This window comes from Mustela erminea, chromosome 7 (assembly GCF_009829155.1).
Source record: "Mustela erminea isolate mMusErm1 chromosome 7, mMusErm1.Pri, whole genome shotgun sequence".
Classification (NCBI taxonomy): domain Eukaryota; kingdom Metazoa; phylum Chordata; class Mammalia; order Carnivora; family Mustelidae; genus Mustela; species Mustela erminea.
The window spans coordinates 130,686,059-130,708,056 of NC_045620.1; the positions used below are offsets into that span (position 1 = coordinate 130,686,059).

The 21,998-nt window shown below is 42.4% G+C and overlaps 1 protein-coding gene across 3 annotated transcripts in view; it reads left to right on the forward strand.

Annotated features, from left to right (window-relative positions):
* The window catches only part of NBAS (NBAS subunit of NRZ tethering complex), a 327,228-nt gene that overhangs the window by 281,003 nt on the left and 24,227 nt on the right, over positions 1-21,998 (forward strand). For all 3 annotated transcript variants that reach the window (XM_032353267.1, XM_032353268.1, XM_032353269.1), the window contains 2 exons: positions 8,149-8,344; positions 21,486-21,625. In XM_032353267.1, the coding sequence (XP_032209158.1) occupies positions 8,149-8,344; positions 21,486-21,625 (336 nt within the window). The remainder of the gene's footprint in view (positions 1-8,148; positions 8,345-21,485; positions 21,626-21,998) is intronic.

Here is a 21,998-nt window from a genome sequence, read left to right on the forward strand (position 1 = left end):
CAGCCAGACCTGTGTGTCCCCCTCGCCCTCAGGCCATACCCTGCCTCTCTCAGTCCTCGCCCAAACTTGACTGCACTGCCCTCTGTGGCATCTGGTTGCAGAGTGAGTCCCTCTCCTCATGCACGCTCTCCGCTCTCACGCAGTCACGTGCTCTGAGGCCAGGCCCACACCAACCCACAGCGTTCCCGGCACGTAGACTGCACGGAAAAGTCAGCGTTTGCATGTGTGTATTCATGGCTATCGCCGAGTGTTTGGTTTTGTGGCTAATTTTTAGACAATTTATATCATCAGCAGCATGTCCTTTTTTGACCTTTTATATTGATACAAGTCTGATTCGCCTTTGAACTATAGCTTCCGCTTCATTCACAAAGCCCCATGTCCCTCCTCTTCCGCCTGTGCTAAATGTTGGCCTCATGCATCTACGGCACCCAGACAGGCCGCCTGGGGCGTGTCTGGACAGACAGACTTCCTTTCCAGTGGAACCAATTCTTGCCTCCAGACATCAGGGCTAAGTATTGTAAGGATTTGAAATAGTGTCAAAGATCTTCTGTAGCATCTACAATTAAAGATGAGATTAAGGTAATTAATTATTGAGAGGCTCAGGCACATACATTGAATTTTATAAGTGTACTTTCGTTCCTGTTTTATGTATGTCTCTAACATATTTTAAGAATATAAATTTCCTGGTTGGGTTAAGAATTGGTTGATTAGATTGCTTAAGAAAAATGGGCTTAAAAACATTAGTAGCTAAAACAATTTTCTAGAACAATATATTTGTTAAACCTAGAACTAAGAAAAGATCATCATACATTTAAAAACAAAAAAGTAATGAACGTTGATGACTCAGTGCTGAGATCTTCCCCAAAGTGGCTTTTCGGGAACCCACTGAATCCTCACAACAGTCCCGTTATAGTGTTGTTATTGCCCCCATTTCAGAGTAGGACATGATGCTCAAACAGGTTTCGTCGTGTGTCCGGGCTCACCCAGGTAAGGTAAGGACATGCTCAGAAGTTCCTCTCACCTCTCATTAAAGAGCCCGCAACAGACAGGACTTCTCAGACGCCACTGTGTGCAGGAATTGCCTGGGGGTCTTCTGAAGATACAGATTTTACTCGAGTAGGTCTGGGTAGGGCCTGAAATTGTGCCTGTGTAACCAGCCCCCAAGTGTTGCTTCGTCCTCGGACTGAACTTGAAGGAGCAAGGTCTTGGCATCACTTCTGCCACTTTTCCCCGCCTTTTGCCTTTCCTTCCCTCTGCCAGGGCCTCTTCTCCTCTTCTACCCCCGCACCCCCCACTCCTCTAGCTTTAGACAGCTTCTTAACAGGAATGAGCAACCCGTGTGAACCAGGACATTAGTGATTCTCAAAAGGATGTGCAGAAATAAATCCACTCAGAGAACAGACAATTAATGCGGAATTCCTCTGTGCACTATTTAAAAAGGAAAAAAGATTTCCTTCAAAACTATTGAGTATTTTGGAAGTTGTTGTTTGCTTGTGTAAATTGCTACTTAATCACAGTCTGGCTTCAGCTGTCCGAGGGCTTCCTGGATATTGAACATCGTCAGATCTTTCAGACTTCATTGAGCTCTTTGGTATTACCTGGGGATTTCACAGTCTTTTTAGAGCTCGGAAAATAAAAGAAAAAAAAAAAAGGAAAGAAAGCCCACCAAAGCAAATTGAATCTGATTTCTTCTTAGTCTTCATGCTGTGTGGGACAAAATAAATCATCAGCCGTCGCCTAGGTACCCACAGTGCACGAGCATTGTGTGCTGTCGTCCTGAGCCTTGCTGATAGCCATGGTCACCAGTGAGGCTGGTGGGTCCACTGTCCTGTGGTATTTCTCAGGGCCACCTCAGGCCATACTGAAGACTTCATAGCTGTCATTTTTGCCTCATTTTAGCAAGATGTGCCCAAGCTTTTACTGATAAACGAACCTCAGGAAGAGTTTCTGGGTTGGCATACATTTGGGAACAGCCACGAAAGGCTGTTATTCGTGTTTGCCAAAAAGTTCAGGCTTGAGATTAGAGTTGTGTGTACATCAAAATTATTTCCTTTGTAGGAATTATTCTTTTGATAGAATTTGATTATGTTAATTATTTGTAGGAAGTCACACTTTCTCCACTATAGCCAGGCTATTAGCATGTTATGAGTTCATTTATTTGCAGTTCTCTAATTCCTGGCCGAGCACCAATAATAGAAGCTGTTACACCGGGGAGGGTCTCCTCCACGCAGCTCCGAATGCAGTGAGGCAAGTGTGCGTGGCATGTGGATCAGTGACCCGAGTTGTGGGATCTACGTAGAACACGAATATTGGGGTCTCTCACTGCTCACGCACTTCGGTTACTTGCTGCCCCTCCTCACCCCCTTCTTCATCTCACCTAGCCTTTTACACATCAGGGTTTGCACATGTGTTTCCCATGGAGGCCAGGCGGGTGACGGGAATGAGCGAGGTGGGCAGGGCTTACCGAGAAGAAGGAGGGGGTGGAGGGTGAGCGGAACGCGCGCTCACGTGGGCCTTGTCTGTAGGAAATAGCAGCCAGTGGCTGGTGTGTCCTTATCATCCAGCTTTCCAGGGGGAACGGGTGGTTAAGGGAGTAGATGCAAAGAGATTTCATCACAAGGAAAAACATTTCTTTTTTAATCTAAATGAGCTGACGGATGTTAACTAAAGTTACTGTGGAATCCGTTCACCGTACATGTAAGTCAAATCATGATGCTCTGCCCCGTCAGTTTATACAGTGCCATATGTCAGTTCCATCTCAGTAAAACTGGGGGAGGAGATAGAGGAGCTGGAAAAATCTTGATTTCCTGTAAAAATTTAAATTTTGAAACATTGGCATATACCATACAAACCAACACAAAACTTCGGCTGCCAGTTTGTACTTCCATATAAAAGATATGACTAAGTGACCTTCTGTTCCCTTCAGGCATTCAAATTCTATGACATTTATGTTTATACGAAATCACAGTGGTCTGTGTTTTGGTTTTTTTTTTTGTTGGAATGCAGTCTTTTCATTCCCCCATTCCTAAATAAGAATAATAATTTTATTTGTGTAGTGTGTCATGATTATATAAAGTGCTTTTGTATTGACCATCTTTTTTAGTGAACCTTAACAATGTAAGTTCAAGGTTGAGTTATCTTTGTAGGAATATGCCACACAGAATCTGAAAATTCTTTTACCAAGGATTAGCTTATTAATATTCTCACAATCTGTCTTTTTACTTTGATTCAGTAAGTGCTTTTGTTTGGCTGACATTTCTCTTCTATTCCTTTTGTGAATATCCTCTTGTTCTATAGAACACCACTTTTCTCAAATTAATCATTCAGTGAGCGTATTTCTGTTGTTATTGCTGCTGTCTTCTCTGCTAATAGAGCTATTTCAGAGGACTCCTTATTTTTTGGGCCAAAACCGATTGTGTGAATGTGTGTTTCCTTTAGTGGTTAATTTTTTTTAAAACAGTGTAGTAAGTTACTCTGTGCAGTATAACAACCTCCTCCCCAGAAAAACCTCATTATAGAGAAAAAGGTGGAAAATGGCTATTTGCAGTGAAACTATGAGTGATTTTTTTCTTTTATCTGTTCTATAACTTTATCAGTTTAAAAATATTTGTATAACTTTTATAATAAAGTAATAATGTTCTCTTTTTATTCCTAAGCTCATTAAATCTTCTCCTTGCCTTCATAAAATACTATGTAAATGGGATCATTTTCCTTCTTCCTGTTCTGTTTTTTCACATTATGAAAGTCATAATTGGTTATCTCTCACCTATTTACTTCAAAAATTTCAAACCCACAGGAAAGTTACAAGCATAGGAAAAAGAATACCTGTATACTCTCCCACTTGATTTGTCAGTTTGTTGCCATTTTATCAAATTTCTGCTCTTTCTCTGTCTCCGTATATGTGTGTAGGTATATTTGATGAGTCATGAAAGTGACTATGGATTTTATTTTTATTTTTTTTAAAAAAAGGTTTTATTTATTTATTTGACAGAGATCACAAGGAGGCAGAGAGGCATGCATAGAGAGAGAGGGAAGCAGGCTCCCTATTGAGCAGAGAGCCTGATTCAGGGCTCAATTCCAAGACCCTGGGATCATGACCTGAGCCGAAAGCAGAGGCTTTAACCCACTGAGCCACCCAGGCACCCCATGACTATGGATTTTAAAAACTCAGACTGAAATGAAAATTTTAGCCATTTTGCAGTCAAAATCTTTAGGAGATGGTATCTAGGTAATGTCCTTGGGTGACTTTTCCCACAGACCTGCCTTTCACTTCTGTGTGATCTTACTGAACACCAGTATTCACGCAGCTATCAGTGAGGCTTGCCTAGAACACGGTGCTTCCAAAGCACAGCACTTCCTTCCGTTCTAGGAATGAGTTTTCATAATTTTATTATGTGCTTAAAACGATCAACCCAAAGTTATAGCAGATTTCCCCAAAATGTCAAGTATTACCAACCACATAATAAATTCTAATGTAAATGAAATCTAACTCAATATAATGACTTGGAAAACATAATAATTTTCTGTATCTCATCAGTATATGAGTAATTGTAATCTTCTGCCACCGTGTTCTGGAACATGCTCCTGTATGGTTTGGTAGTACTGTGTAATAATTGATGAGGCATTAAGATCGTCCAAGTTCAAATATTGGCTCCACTCCTTATTTGGTGACCTTGGACATTAAACCTCTCTGTGGTTGTTTCCTCATCTGCAGATTGGAGATGATAACAGAATGCTTGAAAGAGAGTAATGATGAAGTGTAGAATTCATAGCTCCTTGTAATTCCTTAAGTCACTGTTTTCATTCTTGTTCACCATAGTCAGGTCTTGGGTAATTGTCATACTTCCAGCTGCAATCTTCGTGACTCCAGCTTCTTCTTGTGGCTCATCCTACCTGCTCCACATTAGGCACTAGGGTGGCAGGGTAAAAAAAATCAGCTTCATATTATGTGAAATTGCTTCGGACTCCAGGCCAAAAATGTGCTTTAAGCTCCTCTTCAATATACCTAATTGGACCCCTGTAGGCTTCACCCAAAAGGGCCTGAGCCTGCCCCAGCCTATACACTTCTCTGATCACTTAACAGGATGATCACTTTTCAGTACTCCGAAATCCCCCATTGTTCTCATTCCATACAAAGTTAAGACCAAAGATCCTTGATGATAATGGTTGCCCCTAATTGAAGCACTTAGTTATCTCTTGATGTATTATGTGCTTTAAATTGATCACTTACGTGTTTGTTTCGTTCTCAAAAGCTTCATGGGTAAGGGAGTGGTATCCATCTCCAATTTACAAATGAGGGACTGGGGCTCAGAACCTTGAAGTGGCTTCTTGGTCAGTGTCACGTTAGGGAGAAGTCAGCCTGGGAGCTGAGTCTGGGCCTGACAGCTGCCGAGCCTGAGCTTTCCAAGCGTGAAACTGCCTTCGTAGCCTTTGGCGCGTGCTCTGGGCCACCCACGCGAGGAGACCTCTCTTCCCTACCTCAGCCCGTCCCTCGTTTACCACCTGGACGACTGTGCTCTAAGCACCCCCTGAACATATGCTGTCCTTTCGAGTCTTTGGGTTCTTTTCTTGCTCTCCTCTTTGTCTGGATGGTTTCCCCCCACATTTCCATGTACGTCCATGCCATTTTGTCCATTATGGGCCTGTGCAAATGCCACAGCCTCTGTGAAGCCTTCCCTCTTCTACTCACTGCTTCTCCAAAATGATCATTCATATTTACACAATTAGTAATTTGAATAACAGTCACTTTAAAAATCTTCCTGCACTGTTACCAGTTCCTCGAAGGCAGGAATGCTGTGATTTTCATCCCTGTATCAAGCACAAACTGGTGTTTGGGTAATACCAATAAGAACCATAATGATCACTATGCGACTGATGGTGACTATTTATTAAGAACTTCCCCTGCGCCGTGTATTGTGGTGAAGTACTTCGTGTACGTTATCTTTGTTTCACAAACTCCAAGAGACCCACCTACAGGACCTTTGTCTACTTTACTATAAAATGGGGATGGTGACATCCATGATTTTTATATGGGGCCAGGGTTCCCATTTCCAGCCCATTCCCCCGAAACACTTTTGCTCTGCCTGACATTGTCTCCCTACTTGCCGCAGAGATTTCCAGGAGATCCTGGGGGTGCTCTCCTTTTCTTGTACCCCAGGTTTGCCAATTTTGACCCATAGCAAGGACACTAGGTAAAGCTAAGAAATGATGTCGTAGGTTGAGAAAATGCTTGAGCCAGTTAGCCATGGTGTTTAACCGTTTCTTTTATTCTGAAATACAAATAATAAATTATCTTTTCTTTTTAAGATTTTATTTATTTATTTGACAGACAGAGATCACAAGTAGGCAGAGAGGCAGGCAGAGAGAGAAGAGGAAGCAGGCCTCCTGCTGAGCAGAGAGCCCGATGGGCTCGATCCCAGGACGCTGGGATCATGACCTGAGCCGAAGGCAGAGGCTTTAACCTGCTGAGCCACCCAGGCACCCCATGAGTTATCTTTTTAATTGGAATTTCCATGAAGTTGTATTGACAAGTATATTATAGAATGCATACTAACAGGAACACTCAGTGGAAATTGTCGAATCTTTCAGAATTTCTGAAGAAGCAGGAGGCTGGCTGAGGACAAAGCAAAAGCTGGCGCCTTGCACCCCACCCCTTCACCCGCTCCCCTCCATATGTGTAGCATTCCTCAGGCACCCCTGACTGCCATAAAATGACAAATAGTTAACTTGCAGAGATCACAGTCCTGCAAGGTAGAAGTCTCCCTTGGTTTGCAAATCTGTGGTCTTGTTAGGTCATAGAATTTGGGACTTGGTGCAGGTGATTTATTGCCGGAATCCTCATAAGGTTGTGGTTACAGCAAAACCTATGTGACTCAGGGCTTTATCACTGCTCCTCAGGGCCTTGTGCAAGTGAGGTATCTGTATGAGACCTCTTAATAGTAATCAGTAGTAATTCATTGACATCATCATCAAACCAGTTGCTCTCCTGAGATGGCCCATTTGGGATTACAAGGGAAGAGATTCTAGAGCTGGATAGAAAGTTGCACAAATATTTCTTTCTCTGTAGCTTTTTAGACTTCACAGTACTTTTAATAACCATGCATTCATATTTTATCTTTAGGGTAATATAAAGCCTGATGCTCTAACCCCATATGGAAATTCTGTCAGAGTATAGTGGTAGAAGGAACATGCGCTTGGAGCTTGTATTGCACCGTTCTAGATATCTGTGAACATAACATATTCCTTCTTTGAAACCCATGTCCTCATCTATAAAAAGAAATTTACATGTACAGCATAAGGGCTAACAATATTAATAATATTATCTATTTGAAGGTTACAAAGAGAGTAGATCTTAAAAATTCTAATCTCAAGGAAAAAAATGTAATGATGTCAGGCAATGGGTGTTATCTTATTAGTAACCATTCCACAACATATACGTATATCAGATCATTAAGTTATGCATCTTAAACTTACACAATGTTATGTGTTAGTTATCTCTACAACTAGAAAAAAATTTTAAAATAAAATAGAATTTGTAATATCTACTTTGCATAGTTACTGTCAACTAGTAATAGTTTATATAAAACTCAGAATGATGCCTGGCTCTCTGTGTATCAGTAACAGAAATAAACCATACTTCTTACTATACTTTGTCTAAGACACAGACTAACTAAGAATATATTGATTATTTTCCATCTGCTTCATGCAACTCAGTGTGATAACTGCTTAAAAATTACATTCATCTTACATAGTTTTAAAAATACCTCGTATGGTTGCTTTGTGCCATTTAAAACCCAAATTTATCGGGGCGCCTGGATGGCTCAGTGGGTTAAAGCCTCTGCCTTTGGCTCAGGTCATGATCCCAGGGTCCTGGGATCGAGCCCCGCATCAGGCTCTCTGCTTAGTGGGGAGCCTGCTTCCTCCTCTCTCTCTGCCTGCCTCTGCCTACTTGTGATCTCGGTCTGTCAAATAAATAAATAAAATCTTTAAAAAAATAAAAAATAAAACCTAAATTTATCTTAATAGAAAAAAAAAAAAAAACACCAGTGTCACCCAACAAACAAGGCTTTGGGTTAATCACTGCATTTGGTTACTGGGATTTTTCTTTTTTTTAAGACTTAATGAGTTTCTATCTAACCTGCCCTTCAGAGAAGACTTGGTTTCCTCCGAGGACCTGCTGGAGTGGCTGCGGCCCTTCTGTGCTGATGACGCCTGGCCTGTGAGACCTCGCATTCAGGTGCTGCAGATTTTGGGACAGTCCTTCAACCTGACGGAGGAGGATGGCAAGCTCCTTGTGTTCTTTAGAACGGAAGCCATTCTCAAAGCCACTTGGCCCCAGAGACAGGTAGGGGAGCATCCGACTGGTTATCAAATGTTTTCTCTGTTAAAAATCATCGGAGGTTATTTCTTGAGTACTTTGGACAGCGTGCCAGTGAATAATCCGTTCAGGATGTCACCCGTCCCCTGTGTTCTCAGTCCGGCTGTTTAGGAGTTAAATATGCACAACAAAGCTGGTTTGGAGTTTTCCATCGGTTTGAAGAGGCGTGCGCACCGGAGGTGGTGTCTCGTGCACCCCCCCATGTGTGTGGATCATTTTTCTCTTCATAGGATGTAGTCAGGATTCATCATGTACGAGTTAATTCCCGCAGCTCTCCCGGTCCGTGCAGAAGTGCGTTTGGAAAGGGAAACGCAGTGTGCGGTTTAGCTCATTCATTTTTCTCATACTCTGCCCAGGCAGGCAGGCAGGTGCCCTCCTCTCTCTTCTGTACCTAGAGCGACAATGCAGCACACACACAAGATCTCAGTTTCTCTATCCCAGCCTTCAAGACGCTTCACTCAGTCCGTCTTCTCTCTGGAACCTCCCCTGACCATTTCACACTTAACTTTGAATTCCACACATTTGAGCTTTAATTACGTATTGTGTATCATTATTGTTACTATCATTATCATTACTATTAAAGTCTTGTCTCCCCACTGCTGTGGAAACTCAGAAGCCCTGAAGGTTGTATTACTGTCTTTTGAATTCCCCTAAGTGTGCCGTGCACATACTCTGAGCTCAGATACTTGTTGATTGAGGAAATGGGAATGCTGATTCCTAAATCAAAGAAATAGGGTGCCCATTGATGTTTGGTTGAACTCTGAATGGATGCATCTGAAAAGACATAGGATGTAGGAATCCTCACCTCAGTTGAGTGCCTTAGCCTGAAGGGTAGACCATATACCAATACAATAAAACTTCCCATATAATTTACTCTGTGAGAGAATTTCCTGGAAGTCTGACTACAACTCGATTTACCTTCTAATTTTAAAGTTTTGCCCTTTAATTAATATTTATGTCCTTATTACTGCATTGAAAGAACAATGAATTTTTTCTTTTAACAATGAATCAGATATTGAGAATATCTTGAGACTCATCTCAGAACATCTTCCTAAATATCATTCTTATATATTCTTATTTCCCTATGTGAGAGAAAGAGGTAATTCTCTGTCTTTAGAGTTAGAGAATTGGATATGTAGAAAAGATGGACTTATCAGAGGTTCTGTAATCTTGCCAAATTGCTGAAATGGATTGCAACCTACAGAAGTCACTAGTCTCTGAATAATACTCTTTCTGAAGCCCCATGACCTTACCAGCATATTTAATCTCAACATTGTTCCTTGAATTACATTACGAGATCACTAACAAGGGCACCTGGGTGGCTCAGTGGGTTAAAGCCTCTGCCTTCGACTCAGGTCATGATCTCAGGGTCCTGGGATTGAGCCCCGCATCGGGCTCTCTGCTCAGCCGAGAGCCTGCTTCCTCCTCTCTCTCTCTCTCTCTCTCTCTCTGCCTTCCTCTCCGCCTACTTGTGATCTCTGCCTGTCAAGTAAATCAATAAAATCTTAAAAAAAAAAAGAGAGAGATCACTAACAGTCTTCTTAAAGAGCAGTCTGTGGACACAAATGCGGTAGACGATGAATTAGAGTCCAGGTCCCTGGTGTGGTCGATGTTAGAGGTTTGCTGGACAGGAAGATTCACGTAGTGTCTCCAAGGTAAGTAAGCTCAGAATTAGGTCATATTATTTTTGCCACATGAGACCTTGGATTATGACTCCTTCTGAGACAAATGAACTCCTACTCTCAGGTGCTTCTCTTTTCTTTTAAGATTTTATTTATTATTATTAAGATTTATTAAGATTTTTACTATTAAAATTTTATTTATTATTATTTATTTGACAGACAGAGATCACAAGTAGGCAAAGAGAAAGGAGAAAGCAGGCTCCCTACTGAGCAAAGAGGCTGATGTGGGGCTCAGTCCCAGGGCCCTGGGAACATGACCTGAGCCGAAGGCAGAGGCTTCAACCCACTGAGCCACCCAGGCGCCCCTCAGAAACGCCTGACAGAAACGCCAGTTTCCAAGTTCTCAACCATGCTCAGTTTCCTCTTCCTTGAAGGCTGGAGCCGGAGGGAGACAATGAGGCCGTTTTTTCTGGTCGGAGCCTCGCTGCATGTTATGACGAGTCTCTAGTCCAGCAATATTACGGAACACGGTGGGAGCCAGGGAATGGGGGAAACAACTGTCTTCTCTGTCATGTGGAAACAGTAGAGCAGACACTTTGATATTTGGGGCAAAATGCTTCAGAAAGAGTCTGAGCATAACCACTATTTCTTCTTTAAGCTTTCCTTCACTTTCCAGTTACCCAAAGAACAATTTCCAACGTTTGTAGGATTCCAGTGACTTCTGGGTATTTCTGAGATTTCAATTTCTTTTATAGAGACACCTTTTCCAAAAACAGGATCTAAGGGAGCTTAGCCTTTGTTAGGATTCCTTTTCCGTATATTTTTCCAAACTGACTGGACTGTTTGAGCATAGCCTGGCTTCTCTTCTTCTCTGAGTGTAGATCCTCGTGTTACTGCTTTTTTGGGCCCTTAGAAAACACCTCTCCCAACATCTCTGACTCAAGTAAAATTCACCTCATGCCCCCTTACTCTTCTTACTTTCTCCCCCTTTCCCTTTGTCCTTGGAGAAGAGCAGTTTCTCTGTTCTCGGAAGCCAACGAGCTGAGTTTCTTCAGGTACATAGTAAAGGGAATACAGCAACGACCCTCGTGGCTGAGTTATGCCGTTCATCTGTAGTCTTCCTCCCCAAATACATTAAGTCAGTGAGTGTCTCCTCCTCCTCCCGTAAAAATGAAGTATTCTGTGTCAGCCTGGCGTGGCCGATCTTAATCTGTTTTGGAAGGCGCGTGAATTTGGTCAGGAAACTCTGCCTATAGCTGTAAATAACCATTCGCCACATGGAAAATGAACGCAGAAAACTTGTGTCTTCCCAATGGAATTAGGTTCTAGAATGTTACAGAACTGTGCCCAGAGTTTACGTTGGAGGTCATCTCCACTATTGTTCTTACCTTTCGCTAGAGCAGTAGAAAGATCAGGGCCTGTTGGACAAATCCTTTGTAAGCATAGGTCTTGGCCACCCTCCCTCCTCTCTTGCTTTACTGCCTTAGAGAAGATTCTAGAACTGTGAGCCTTGTCTACTTGGTGTGCAAAGTGGAACCTCGGGCTGGAGGAGGGAGAGCACGGTTTGCTCACTGTCATTGCGTCCACACACACACTAAAGTCTTCCTCGTCTCTCTCTCCCAGACACCTAGAAGACCCCAAAATGTTGGCTGCACGGGCTCACATATTCTCTGTTCTCTATCCCTTTCTTCATTCTCAAAGGTAATATTCAGGGTAGAGGCAGATTCTTACCGAGCAAAGATAAGAATAGATAATGATATTGCAATGTTCAATTACCAGAAAATGTAGGACTGCTACCTTTGCTGTGGCTGGTAATCCTCTTAGGCAGACTTTGCATACATCAAAGAGGGACTTAATATTTAATTATCCTCAAGGTGCCCAAAGTAGTGGCCCCACAAATCAATGTGTTGCTGGGAAACCAGCCAGCTCCTGCAAAATTCCACACCGAGTCTGTGGAGCCTGCTCCCTCACTGGTTTGCAGAGAGACAGCGATTTCTAGTTTTCTCATGATTAGTTAACAGAATTAAAAATTCAGAGGCCCTCATTTTTCAACTGCTTGAAAGGCCTTCCTGCCCATTCCCCATTCCGTGCCCTGGCGTGGAGGGCCCAGGCGAAGGGCGGGAGAGAACGTGTGGTGGGGAAGGGATGAATGTGTGGTGTGCATTCCCTGGGTACCATTTATCTGAGTTTTTCAGGTTTTGTAATTTTCTAGTTAACTGGTGCATGAAAAATATGGCCAAAATACTGATGTTTCCTCAAAAAATTCCATACCCTTCACCTTATTGTTTTTTCTGTTTGTGTATAAAATAGGACATGTGACTTAGAGTTGCACCCTTTAAATTTCAATCCATCCAGATCTGTAGTTACAAGTGATCACCAGAAAAAATTAGTTTAAGAATACTTACTATCATTATTTTTAAGCATGGAAATAAGCATTGAGCATGGAGCCCAACGAGGAAGGCTTGAACTCACAGCCCTGAGATCAAAACCTGAGCTGAGATCAAGAGTCGGACTAGTAACGAACTGAGCCACAGGTGCCCTAGTTTGAGAAAACTTCTAATCTTATTACAAATTCCTGCATTTTGCTTACTTTGATACATGCAAGGACATATTTAACTCTTCTGGTTAGAGGCCAGTTTAGTTTCATTTGCCAAAACATTAACAAAAAACATACTTCTTTATCAGAGCTCAGAAAATGAACTGTAGGACAGGTTCAATATGCAAAGCTAGACTTAATTTCTTACAAGGAATTTACTGTTACCTTAAATGTCTTCAAAGCTAAGACTCACTGCTATAAATGATCTTCTTAATCAAGCATAGGGTAGTAGTTGATGTTAAAAATATACATGCCTACACACATATATCCCCACACATAGAAATTATCCACACACGTAATATATCTTTAATAACTGTTGAAACTGATTCCTGGAACCAGAGGAGGCTTTCAAAAGCCTGACAATTCCATAGTCACATTTTCTAGAAGAGGACACGATGTCCAGAAAGAAGTTACTTCCTCTGATTTTAGCTTAAATGTCACCATTTCTAAAGTGGCTGTATCCTAAAGTAGGTCCTTAGTCACAATCTATATCATAATGTCTTTAATTTTCTTATAACCATCACTGTCTGCTAAATTCTCCCTGCCTGTCCTTCTGTCCATTATATGATGTCTTCTTCCATTAGAATATAAATAACATGAGAGCAGGGAGCATACAGATATTCTCAGTAAATAGTTGTTGAATAAATGAATATTAAATTTTTTAAAAACTTATGTAAGGTCACCTTTGAAATGCAAGGCCAGGCCCCCTGAGTTTCAATTTGCTGTTCTTCCCACGGTGGGGAAGGATTAGACCATGCTGTTTCCTCCTTATATGCAAGCAAAAATGATTTGCTTGGAATAATGAAGAGCTTTCCTTGCAGAGTGGCCTGGTGCTTCTAGGTTGTTGTTGCTGTTTTGTACTAATTTGCTGTCCTCTGCTGACAGTGATTTCTGACCAGCCAGTTGCTTCTCAAATGGAAGCAAATGAGTCACAAGCAAGCGTGTTTGTCAGACATAAGCAAGAGATCTGAAATGTTCTAATAGAGCTTGATGATAATAGAGCTTTTCTCCTAAAATATATTAAAATTGAGAGAGTACTTGTGTTACTGGGTTCTGCAAATATTTGGAAACCTTGGAAGGCCCCTCTTTTAGGAATAAGGGTTTTTTCCCTTTAAAGATATTCGCTCTTGTCCTAGTTATCATGGGGGGAAGAGGGGACCATGGATTGGGTATGAAGTGCACTTTGACCACATGTAATCTTTAGAACAGCTTTGCCAAGTCATTACCATTCTCTGGTTGAGATGAGGTCACATAACCTGTTGAGGTCGCCCAGCTCGTGAGCGATAGAACTGGAGTTCAAATCCCATCTGATCCCAAAGACTGTGTTCTTGGCCCTATACTGCACTCCTTCCCACCTGCCAGGGAAAGATTCTCAGCACTAATGTTTGGGTAGCCTTGAACTACGTAGAGCGTGCTCTGCTCACCTTCTCCTCTCTCTGCTGTGCCGTTGCCTGGATCGACTATGACTGGGCATGAGGAATGAGGAGTTTGATTAAAAAAACAGAAAGCACTGCTTCATCTCTTAGCTTTTTTCACTGTCTCCATATAGAGCACGGTGCGTGTTCAGCGCTGCCCAGAACGTTCTGAAGAATGGCGGGCCTAGTAAGTCTCCAAGCACAGATTATGCACCATCCCCGTGCCATACTCTGGGACTAGACAAAGAGACCAGGCCATTAGCAGTGAAGTGTTTGGGCTCGTCACATAGAACTGCATTCGGCTCCCACTGTTACTTACCACTTGCTCGCTCCTTGACCTTGGGTGTCACTATGGGATAGTGCATGTAAATCTCCAGCTTCAGTCCAGGTAAATGGGCCCTACTGGTGTGGGGACTCCGATCCAGTGGAGCACATAGATACAGAAGCAAAGAAGCAAATTCTCTGCAGATGCTACGGAGATGGCTACACAGTGCGTAGGGTTCAAGGGAGTGCACACAGCATCTGTGTTCGGAGGCAGTGAGGAAAGCCTGCTCCCAGGAGGTGAGCCTTGATTGAAGGCAAGAGATGAGACTGGAAAGAAACAGGCCAGACTACTTCCAGTGTCCTGCACGGGTTCACCTTGACAGTGCTAAGCCCCCTCGGGAGAGGGATGCCTGAGAAGCAATGTGATCAGATATGCTTTAGGAAAAGCTCTCTGACCTCTGCATGGACAGTGGGCAGGAGGGGTGCCAGTCAGTGGCAGTGGTCAAGTGGTCTGAATTTGGCCTTGAACTTGGTACCAGCTATGAAGATAGAGGAGGGTAAAGAAAGCTGAAGGGGTTACTGCCAGGGGCCTGGGGGACTGCTTAGACGTGGCGGGGACAAGAAACACATCTGGGGTCCCTCTGATGTTTGCCTAAGTTGCTGAGGACGAAGTGGCGCTAGGAAAAAGCAGAGAACAAACCCGTTCTGTTGAGAAGGACACTAAGTTCAGGGCTGCGTTTTATACCTAAACAACACTTCTGGGGCTCGGGGTCTTTGTGCTGAGATACAAGGCTCTGCTTACCCGCTTCACTGGGCAGACTTTCTTCATAGCCTTATAAACGTCGTAGGTCACAGTGACCCCTTCCTGGGACGCACACTTGGGTTTAGTATGTGCCACTGGGTGACTGCTCCATCCCTGGGCTCTTATCCCAGGGTCGGGTCAGCTCAGGACCCACTTGGGCTCTCTCTCAAAGGAGAATCATATCCAGGGCCTTGCGCCCAGAGGTATGAGAACCTCAGCAGCCTTGCCAGTCGTGCTAACCTCTCCCCGAGCAGGGCTGACTCTGCGTTCCTTTTAAGGAGTAGTGAGAAAAGTCGAAGGACGACAGGAGAAGAGGCAGGAAGCATTTCAGCGTTTGGATGTTGGAGAGTGCTGAGGCTATGTATGACGCAGCTGAGGGTGCCTTCTCTGTGTTTTACTTTTGGCTTTTTGTTTGGAAAGAATTTCAGGTTTACCCCCCAAATTGCATAAATCATAGAGGCAGTGTAACAGCTCATCAGCTCCGTGAAGGTAGGAATATGGTGATGAATATTACCACATCGAGAACGATCCTCTACCTGGTGGTAATTGTTTTCCATTCATGAAGTGTGTTGATGTGCATTAATATGTGTTTCATACTCACGGATGTCTGAAGGAAAACAAGCCACAGTGTCGGTGCTCCGGAAGGGCGATTTCAGGACGAGCCCTCAGTTTAGGGAGGCCACGTTCACGTTCAGCGGCCACAGAGACATTTCAGGGCAAAGCTGTTTTCGCCGGAGAATAGGTGACTCCGTCCACTTTCTCAAGGACAGCGACTCTCCGATAAGGAGGCTGCAGCTACTTGACAAATGGACTTACAGCAAAGGCTAAAGTCACCTAATTCAGTGAGGACAGAAGCATCGCTTCCAGAGACAAAAGGGAAAGAGATATCTTCATGTTTGAGTCACACTTGAATTTTGCCCTTTAAAATCCTATGATGTTTAGTTAGAAGTGTCTGTGTGGGATCATCACTAAGCGAACCCCTCCCACCACCGCCCCCACGGACTGGGCAGGAGACAGCGGCATAGATTACTTTCTCTTTCACAGGAGAAAAGAGTAGAATCACACAAAACTTGAAGATGAACTTGTGCGAAATGGCTGATTATTTTCACTCGTCTCTAGCAGGCATACTGTGGAGCCATTCCAAATCCTGTCTTATACAAGTAAATGAGATTTTAACAAGAGATGCACATTAACCCATGTTCCCATTATCCTAAAACAGCCACATTTCTTCGTATGCTTTTTCTGTCCTGTCTAATCTATAGACCCAATTCTTATTAGAAGAACTCACAGCACACACCCAGCTCTCCGCTTTTTTATATGTAGCTGTCACTTAAAGAATCCCTGTCACCTATTACATCTTCCCGTCTGCCAGTTACTAGGCTAGCTCCCTTAGCCACATTCTCTTATTTAATAATCACAACTATACTATATGATGTGTTTTCTCTTCGTCTTACAGAAGAGGCCGGTAAGCCTCAGAAAGGTCCAGCAATGTCTCCATAGTATAATGTCTTTCCCTGTTACTCTGACTTTATCAGCACTGTTTTGAAAGCTGCGTATTTGATCAAAGTGCCCTTTATCATTATTTGACGGTCTCCTTGGGGAGGTATGTTGAAGCCCTTGCTAGCCACCTGCTGTTCAGTTATCCTCGACACTAAACTGTGTTCTGTGGTCACTTCCTCTTGTAGCTGTTAAGGCACATGGTTCAGGTCTCTATACGCCTCACCCTTGCCTTGGAGCGTCCTAGCAGTCTGTATTTTAATAAGAACTGTGATACTTTCTGGAAAAGAGAAAATCTGATTTTTGCCTCAGTCTGCATTCGCGTTCAGCCTGCACCTTGTTTTCAGATGTTTTGGGGAATTTAAATTCCCATGGTATTAATATTGATCTGATGCTTCTGCACCTTCTGTAAGCCTTTGAGACCCATGGCTTTCACTTTTATTGACTCAAAATAATACTTCCCTCTTTAATTTCTTTGCAGATAAGTTGCCAGATTTATAACATCCTGATTTTCTTCAATTTAGGATTAATTTTTGTAACCGTGAAGGAGTAACGTTACTAGTTGTGATATGAAAATATACTGGGCCAAGATCCATGTCCTTTCTGTCTGAAGAAGTTTCTTTAGCCAGTCTTTAAGTTGAAGGCTGTTCGCGACAGATTATCTTTTAGTTTTCTTTACCTGAGAATGCTTCCGTTACCCCTTTTTATCCTAAAGGTTAGTTTTACTATATAAAGAATTTATAGTTGACAGTTCTTTTAACACTTGAAAAATATTCTGCCACTTTTTTTCTGGCCTCTGTACTTTCGGATAAACAATAACCTGTTACTAAAATCACTCTTCTCTTTATAGGGAATGTATTGTTTTCTTTCTGGCCTCTTTTAAGATTATTTTTCTTTGTCTTGAGTTTTCAGGTGTTTAATTATGATGTGTCTGGGTGTAGATTTCTTTGGGTTTACACTGTTTGGGGCTTTCTCAGCTTTTTGAATCTGTATGTTACTATCGTCCACCAAATTTGGGAAGCTTTAAAATGTTATTTCTTGAAACACTCTTTAAACTCTACCTTTTCTCTCTATTCCTCTGGAACTCTGATGAGAAATGATCTTACCTGGACTATCTTATATTTTTTGGTCAGGAGTCAGAAAACACTGAGTCTAAGTATCCTTCCCTTGGATGAGGGGATATCAGACACTGTGCCTGTGTTGTGCCTCCAGTCCTGTGGTCCCTAAAAGGTTAGCTTTTAGGAGTCCTTTGGTTGTCTTTTTTGTTATTTCCAAAGTTTATGATTGTGCTTAGCAGGGAGGAATAGGGAAAAATAGGGTCAGAGACATTTTGTTTATCAATTTATGTTTATGTTTTTTGTTTGTTTGTTTTAAAGAAATTGGACCCTTTTTTTTTTTTTTTTTTTTTTTAGATTTTATTTATTTGTCAGAGAGGACAAGCAGGCAGAGTGGGAGGTAGAGGCAGAGGGAGAAGCAGCCTCCCCCCTGAGCAAGGTGCCCGATGCAGGACTCAATCCCAGGACCCTGGGATCATGGCCTGCGCCACCCAGGCATCCCGTGTTTGTCTTTCTTTACGCCGAAATTCACTTCGAGTTTTGGTTACCTGAGATTATTTTTAAAACCTTATAGGAAATGATGAACAGGACAAACTTATATTATCTTGGTGAATTTAGATAAATTTAGGTATTTTAATATGTAGACACAAATTCTAGATTAACACTTGTGTATCAAAGTATGTAATGATTATCCAGCAAAGCATATTCTTTCTCAGGCTTTAAAAAACATGTACTCAGGTCCGTTTTCAGGCCCATTTTCTTCTCTCATAGAGGGTGAGGCTTTTGCAGCTACAGTGGTAGAGAATTTAAAATCACTTTCTCAAGAGCTGAACAGTGTAAACATTTGAAACCCTTTATGATGTGAGAGGGAAATGTTCCGTGACAAAAACGCACTTTTCAAAACTCTGTGTCCACATGAAGAAGGTGTTATACAAAGAATCTCCTAGCCAAACACATTTTAAAAAATGGAAACTTTTTGGCACACTGATATAAAAACAAACATATGAAGGTTTAATTGATCGTTTTTTTTAAAGATCTTTCTCTCCCTTAGGATACACTTCATGTCCTAAAAATTGACAAGCTGTTAGTTTTTGAAAAGAAAGAAACCCAAATGATACTGAAAACAAGAATCACTTTTTTCTGATCTCTTCTGCTTCCTGGTAGGCATCGAGTAACCCGTGGTAGACTCCACGGTCCACGTAAAGGAGAAATCCCTTGTCTTTCATTCTGCAGGAGTTAATTATAGCAAGTGGAGTATGGACTCTGCTTGCAACATTTCAGACCTACCATTCAGTTGTTTTTAAATACTTTCAAAACACAAAACCTTTTCTTCAAATAAACTGTAAAAACTTGGATTTTAACTCAGAAAAGAGCAGCCATTTACCAACCCCTCTTTCCCACTGCTGACTGTCAGGCACCTCCTCAGAAATCCTGAGACTTTGGTGGATTCTTAGAGTCCGTTTAGCGGATGAGGGAAAAGAGACTGAGAGCTGGACTGTACTGAAATCACGCAACTACCCGTAAAGCATTATTGGTCAAGGCATAATGTCAATAAACGATGCCCCCCGCCACCCCGCCCTGGGTCTCTTTTAATGATTTCCTTCTCAGTGGCATCTTCTTTATGAGCCTCACATCCATCTTCAGTAACAAAAGAGCCAAGAATTTGGCTCAGAAATTCGTGGAGTTATGGCCACTCCATGAATATTTAATATCGCCATTCTGGGCTAAGATATTTTATAAATGATGGAATGTCTTCATTTATTCATTGGTTTATCCATCTGTTCAAACACTCAGTAAGTGCTGGGCATCTGCGGTCCATTAGGCATTATTTTAAGGAGGAGGGAAAAACCAGTGAACAAATGAAAGTCTCTCTTTTCAAGGCGCGTCCACTGTGATAGAAGGAGAAAGAGAGTAAGCAAAAAGATATGTAATACGTCACACTTCACATACTTTTATGTGCTAAGAAGGGACATAAACAGAGGTGCGAGAGACTGACGGTAGAGGGGAATGCAGCCTGAGCGGGGCAGTTACACAGCGCCTTCTCCGATGAGATGACGTTTGAGAGATTTGAAGGAAATAAGCAAACAAGCCCCACCGATGTCTGCAGAGAGAATGTGCCAGGCAGAGAAAACAGACCAGAGTTCCTGAGGTGGAAGCGTGTGTGATGGCCATGGGGCTCCGGAGCTTGGAGAGGAGTTGGCGGTGGGAGGTCGGGTCCAAACAGGTAGACATCTTGAGTTTGAGATTTTTTTTGTTTTAAACGTTTCTTTATAAATAGGCAAGAATATATTGCTAAACTCCCAATTAGACCACCCATTTAAATACTTCAGAGCTCATCTGGCTTGTTGAGTCCTCTCGTTCCAGAACATCCTGATCTGATGATAATTACGTATCAGCTCTGCCGCTTGCCAGCCGCATTATGCAGACAGAGAAGGCGGTTTCCTCATCTGTAAAGGGAGGTTAATAACACCCGTGCTGTTCTCCAACCAAAGCCATTTTAAGGGTGAACTCTTCCTGGATTCTGAAATGATTTAAAAGACTACAAATGCTCTGGGGTTAGTCCGTGGAGAGTGACATGGGGCTTCAGGCAGGCTTTGAAGGATCTGTTGGGTTGCGGTGTGAGCTCCGGTTGCCATAGTAGTTACCAGTCATTTCATGGTACGTATCAACTCTTGTGGAAATAGGGAATTCATGCAATACCCTGTTCAGGTGGCTATTTTGGATTAGAGCCAAAATGACCACAAAATTAAATGCTTTGGAAACATGCATTTGTATAGGCAAACTAACAAATGTGCAGGTCACCATTCGTTCTCGGTATCCTTTCAAGGTATCTGTCATCATCTGAGTCTCAGGGACCCAAATGTAGAGAGTCTATGTTCAGAGAGACTAGGGAACAGGAAAAGCAGCTGTTGGCTTACTTTTATAATTAAAACTGCTTTCTAATTTAGCATAGCAAAACCGTCAGCCGCAGATGTTGGAGGTGCGATTGGTTTCAGGACTGTCTCGATGTGAAGGGCGTATCATTCAGTTTCGCAACGGGAGGACAAATTCGTGTTCTTGACTTGGTCAGAACTCCTTCTGCGTTAGAAATGGAGATGAGGGGGCGCCTGGGTGGCTCAGTGGTTTAAAGCCTCTGCCTTCGGCTCAGGTCATGATCCCAGGGTTCCTGGGATGGAGCCCCACATCGGGCTCTTTGCTCAGCAGGGAGCCTGCTTCCTCCTCCTCTCTCTCTCTCTGCCTGCCTCTCTGCCTACTTGTGGTCTCTGTCTGTCAAATAAATAAATAAAATCTTTAAAAAAAAAAAAGAAATGGAGATGGGAATAAAAGGATATTTTTTTGATTTTGATGTGTCACAAAAATCCTATAACAAATGCACTTTAGTCAAATCTTTAAATTTCAAATTAGAGAAATTGTCTAGACAATGTGAAAACTTAGCAATAATCATCCTGAAATGAGAAGTAGAAATGCATTTATGATAACTTAAATGAAAAAAGTTTGACTAATGTTAGGTGTGATGAACTATTATAATTTCATATATAATAATTCTGTATTTTAACATAACGCTTATTAAATACCAAGAAGCCAGTCCTCTACTTGTTTGAATTTATTTTTGTAAAGAACATTCAGAACCTTACTGTAATTTGTTCTAAACATTTGTTTAACATAAGGGTAAGGCTTAGAGCTTTTTAAAGATTTTGGGGGGTGGGGGGTGGTTGGGATGGTGGGGTGAATCTCTCCTTTCAACACATGGTAAAAATTTTCAAGAGTGTTTAATCAGAATCATCAAATGTGAATTCCTCTGTAAACCAGTGAAGTAGCCTCTGCCACCAAGGTCAAGTGTGTATTTCCACTTCCAGGTAGACATAGCTGACATTGAGAACGAAGAGAACCGCCGCGCTCTCTTCACGGAGCTCCTGGAGTCCAGCCACCAGGAGGCGGAGTTTCAGCACTTGGTTTTGCTCTTGCAAGCTTGGCCACCTATGAGCCAGGACTCTGTGTAAGTGGTAACATAAAGTTGCATCTCTTTTGTCTGCTCTTTAGTTTTAAAAATTCAGTACCTTCAAAAGAAATACATAAAATCAGCCTTCAGCAGAAAGAAGAAGTGTTTATTTGAAATATTGCACTTTCTTTCCATTTCTCCTTGCCCCTACGTGTAAATATTTTACTCAAAAATACCAGACTGTGCTTAGTAATAACATCTGACTTAGGGGGACCTGGGTAGCTCAGTCAGTTAAGCGTCTGACTTCAGTTCGGGTCATGATCTCAGGGTCCTGGGACCAAGCCCGGCCTCCGGCTTCCTGCTCAGCGGGGAGTCTGCCTTTCTCTCTCTCTCTCTCTCTCTCCCTCTACCTTACCTCCCCCCAACTTGT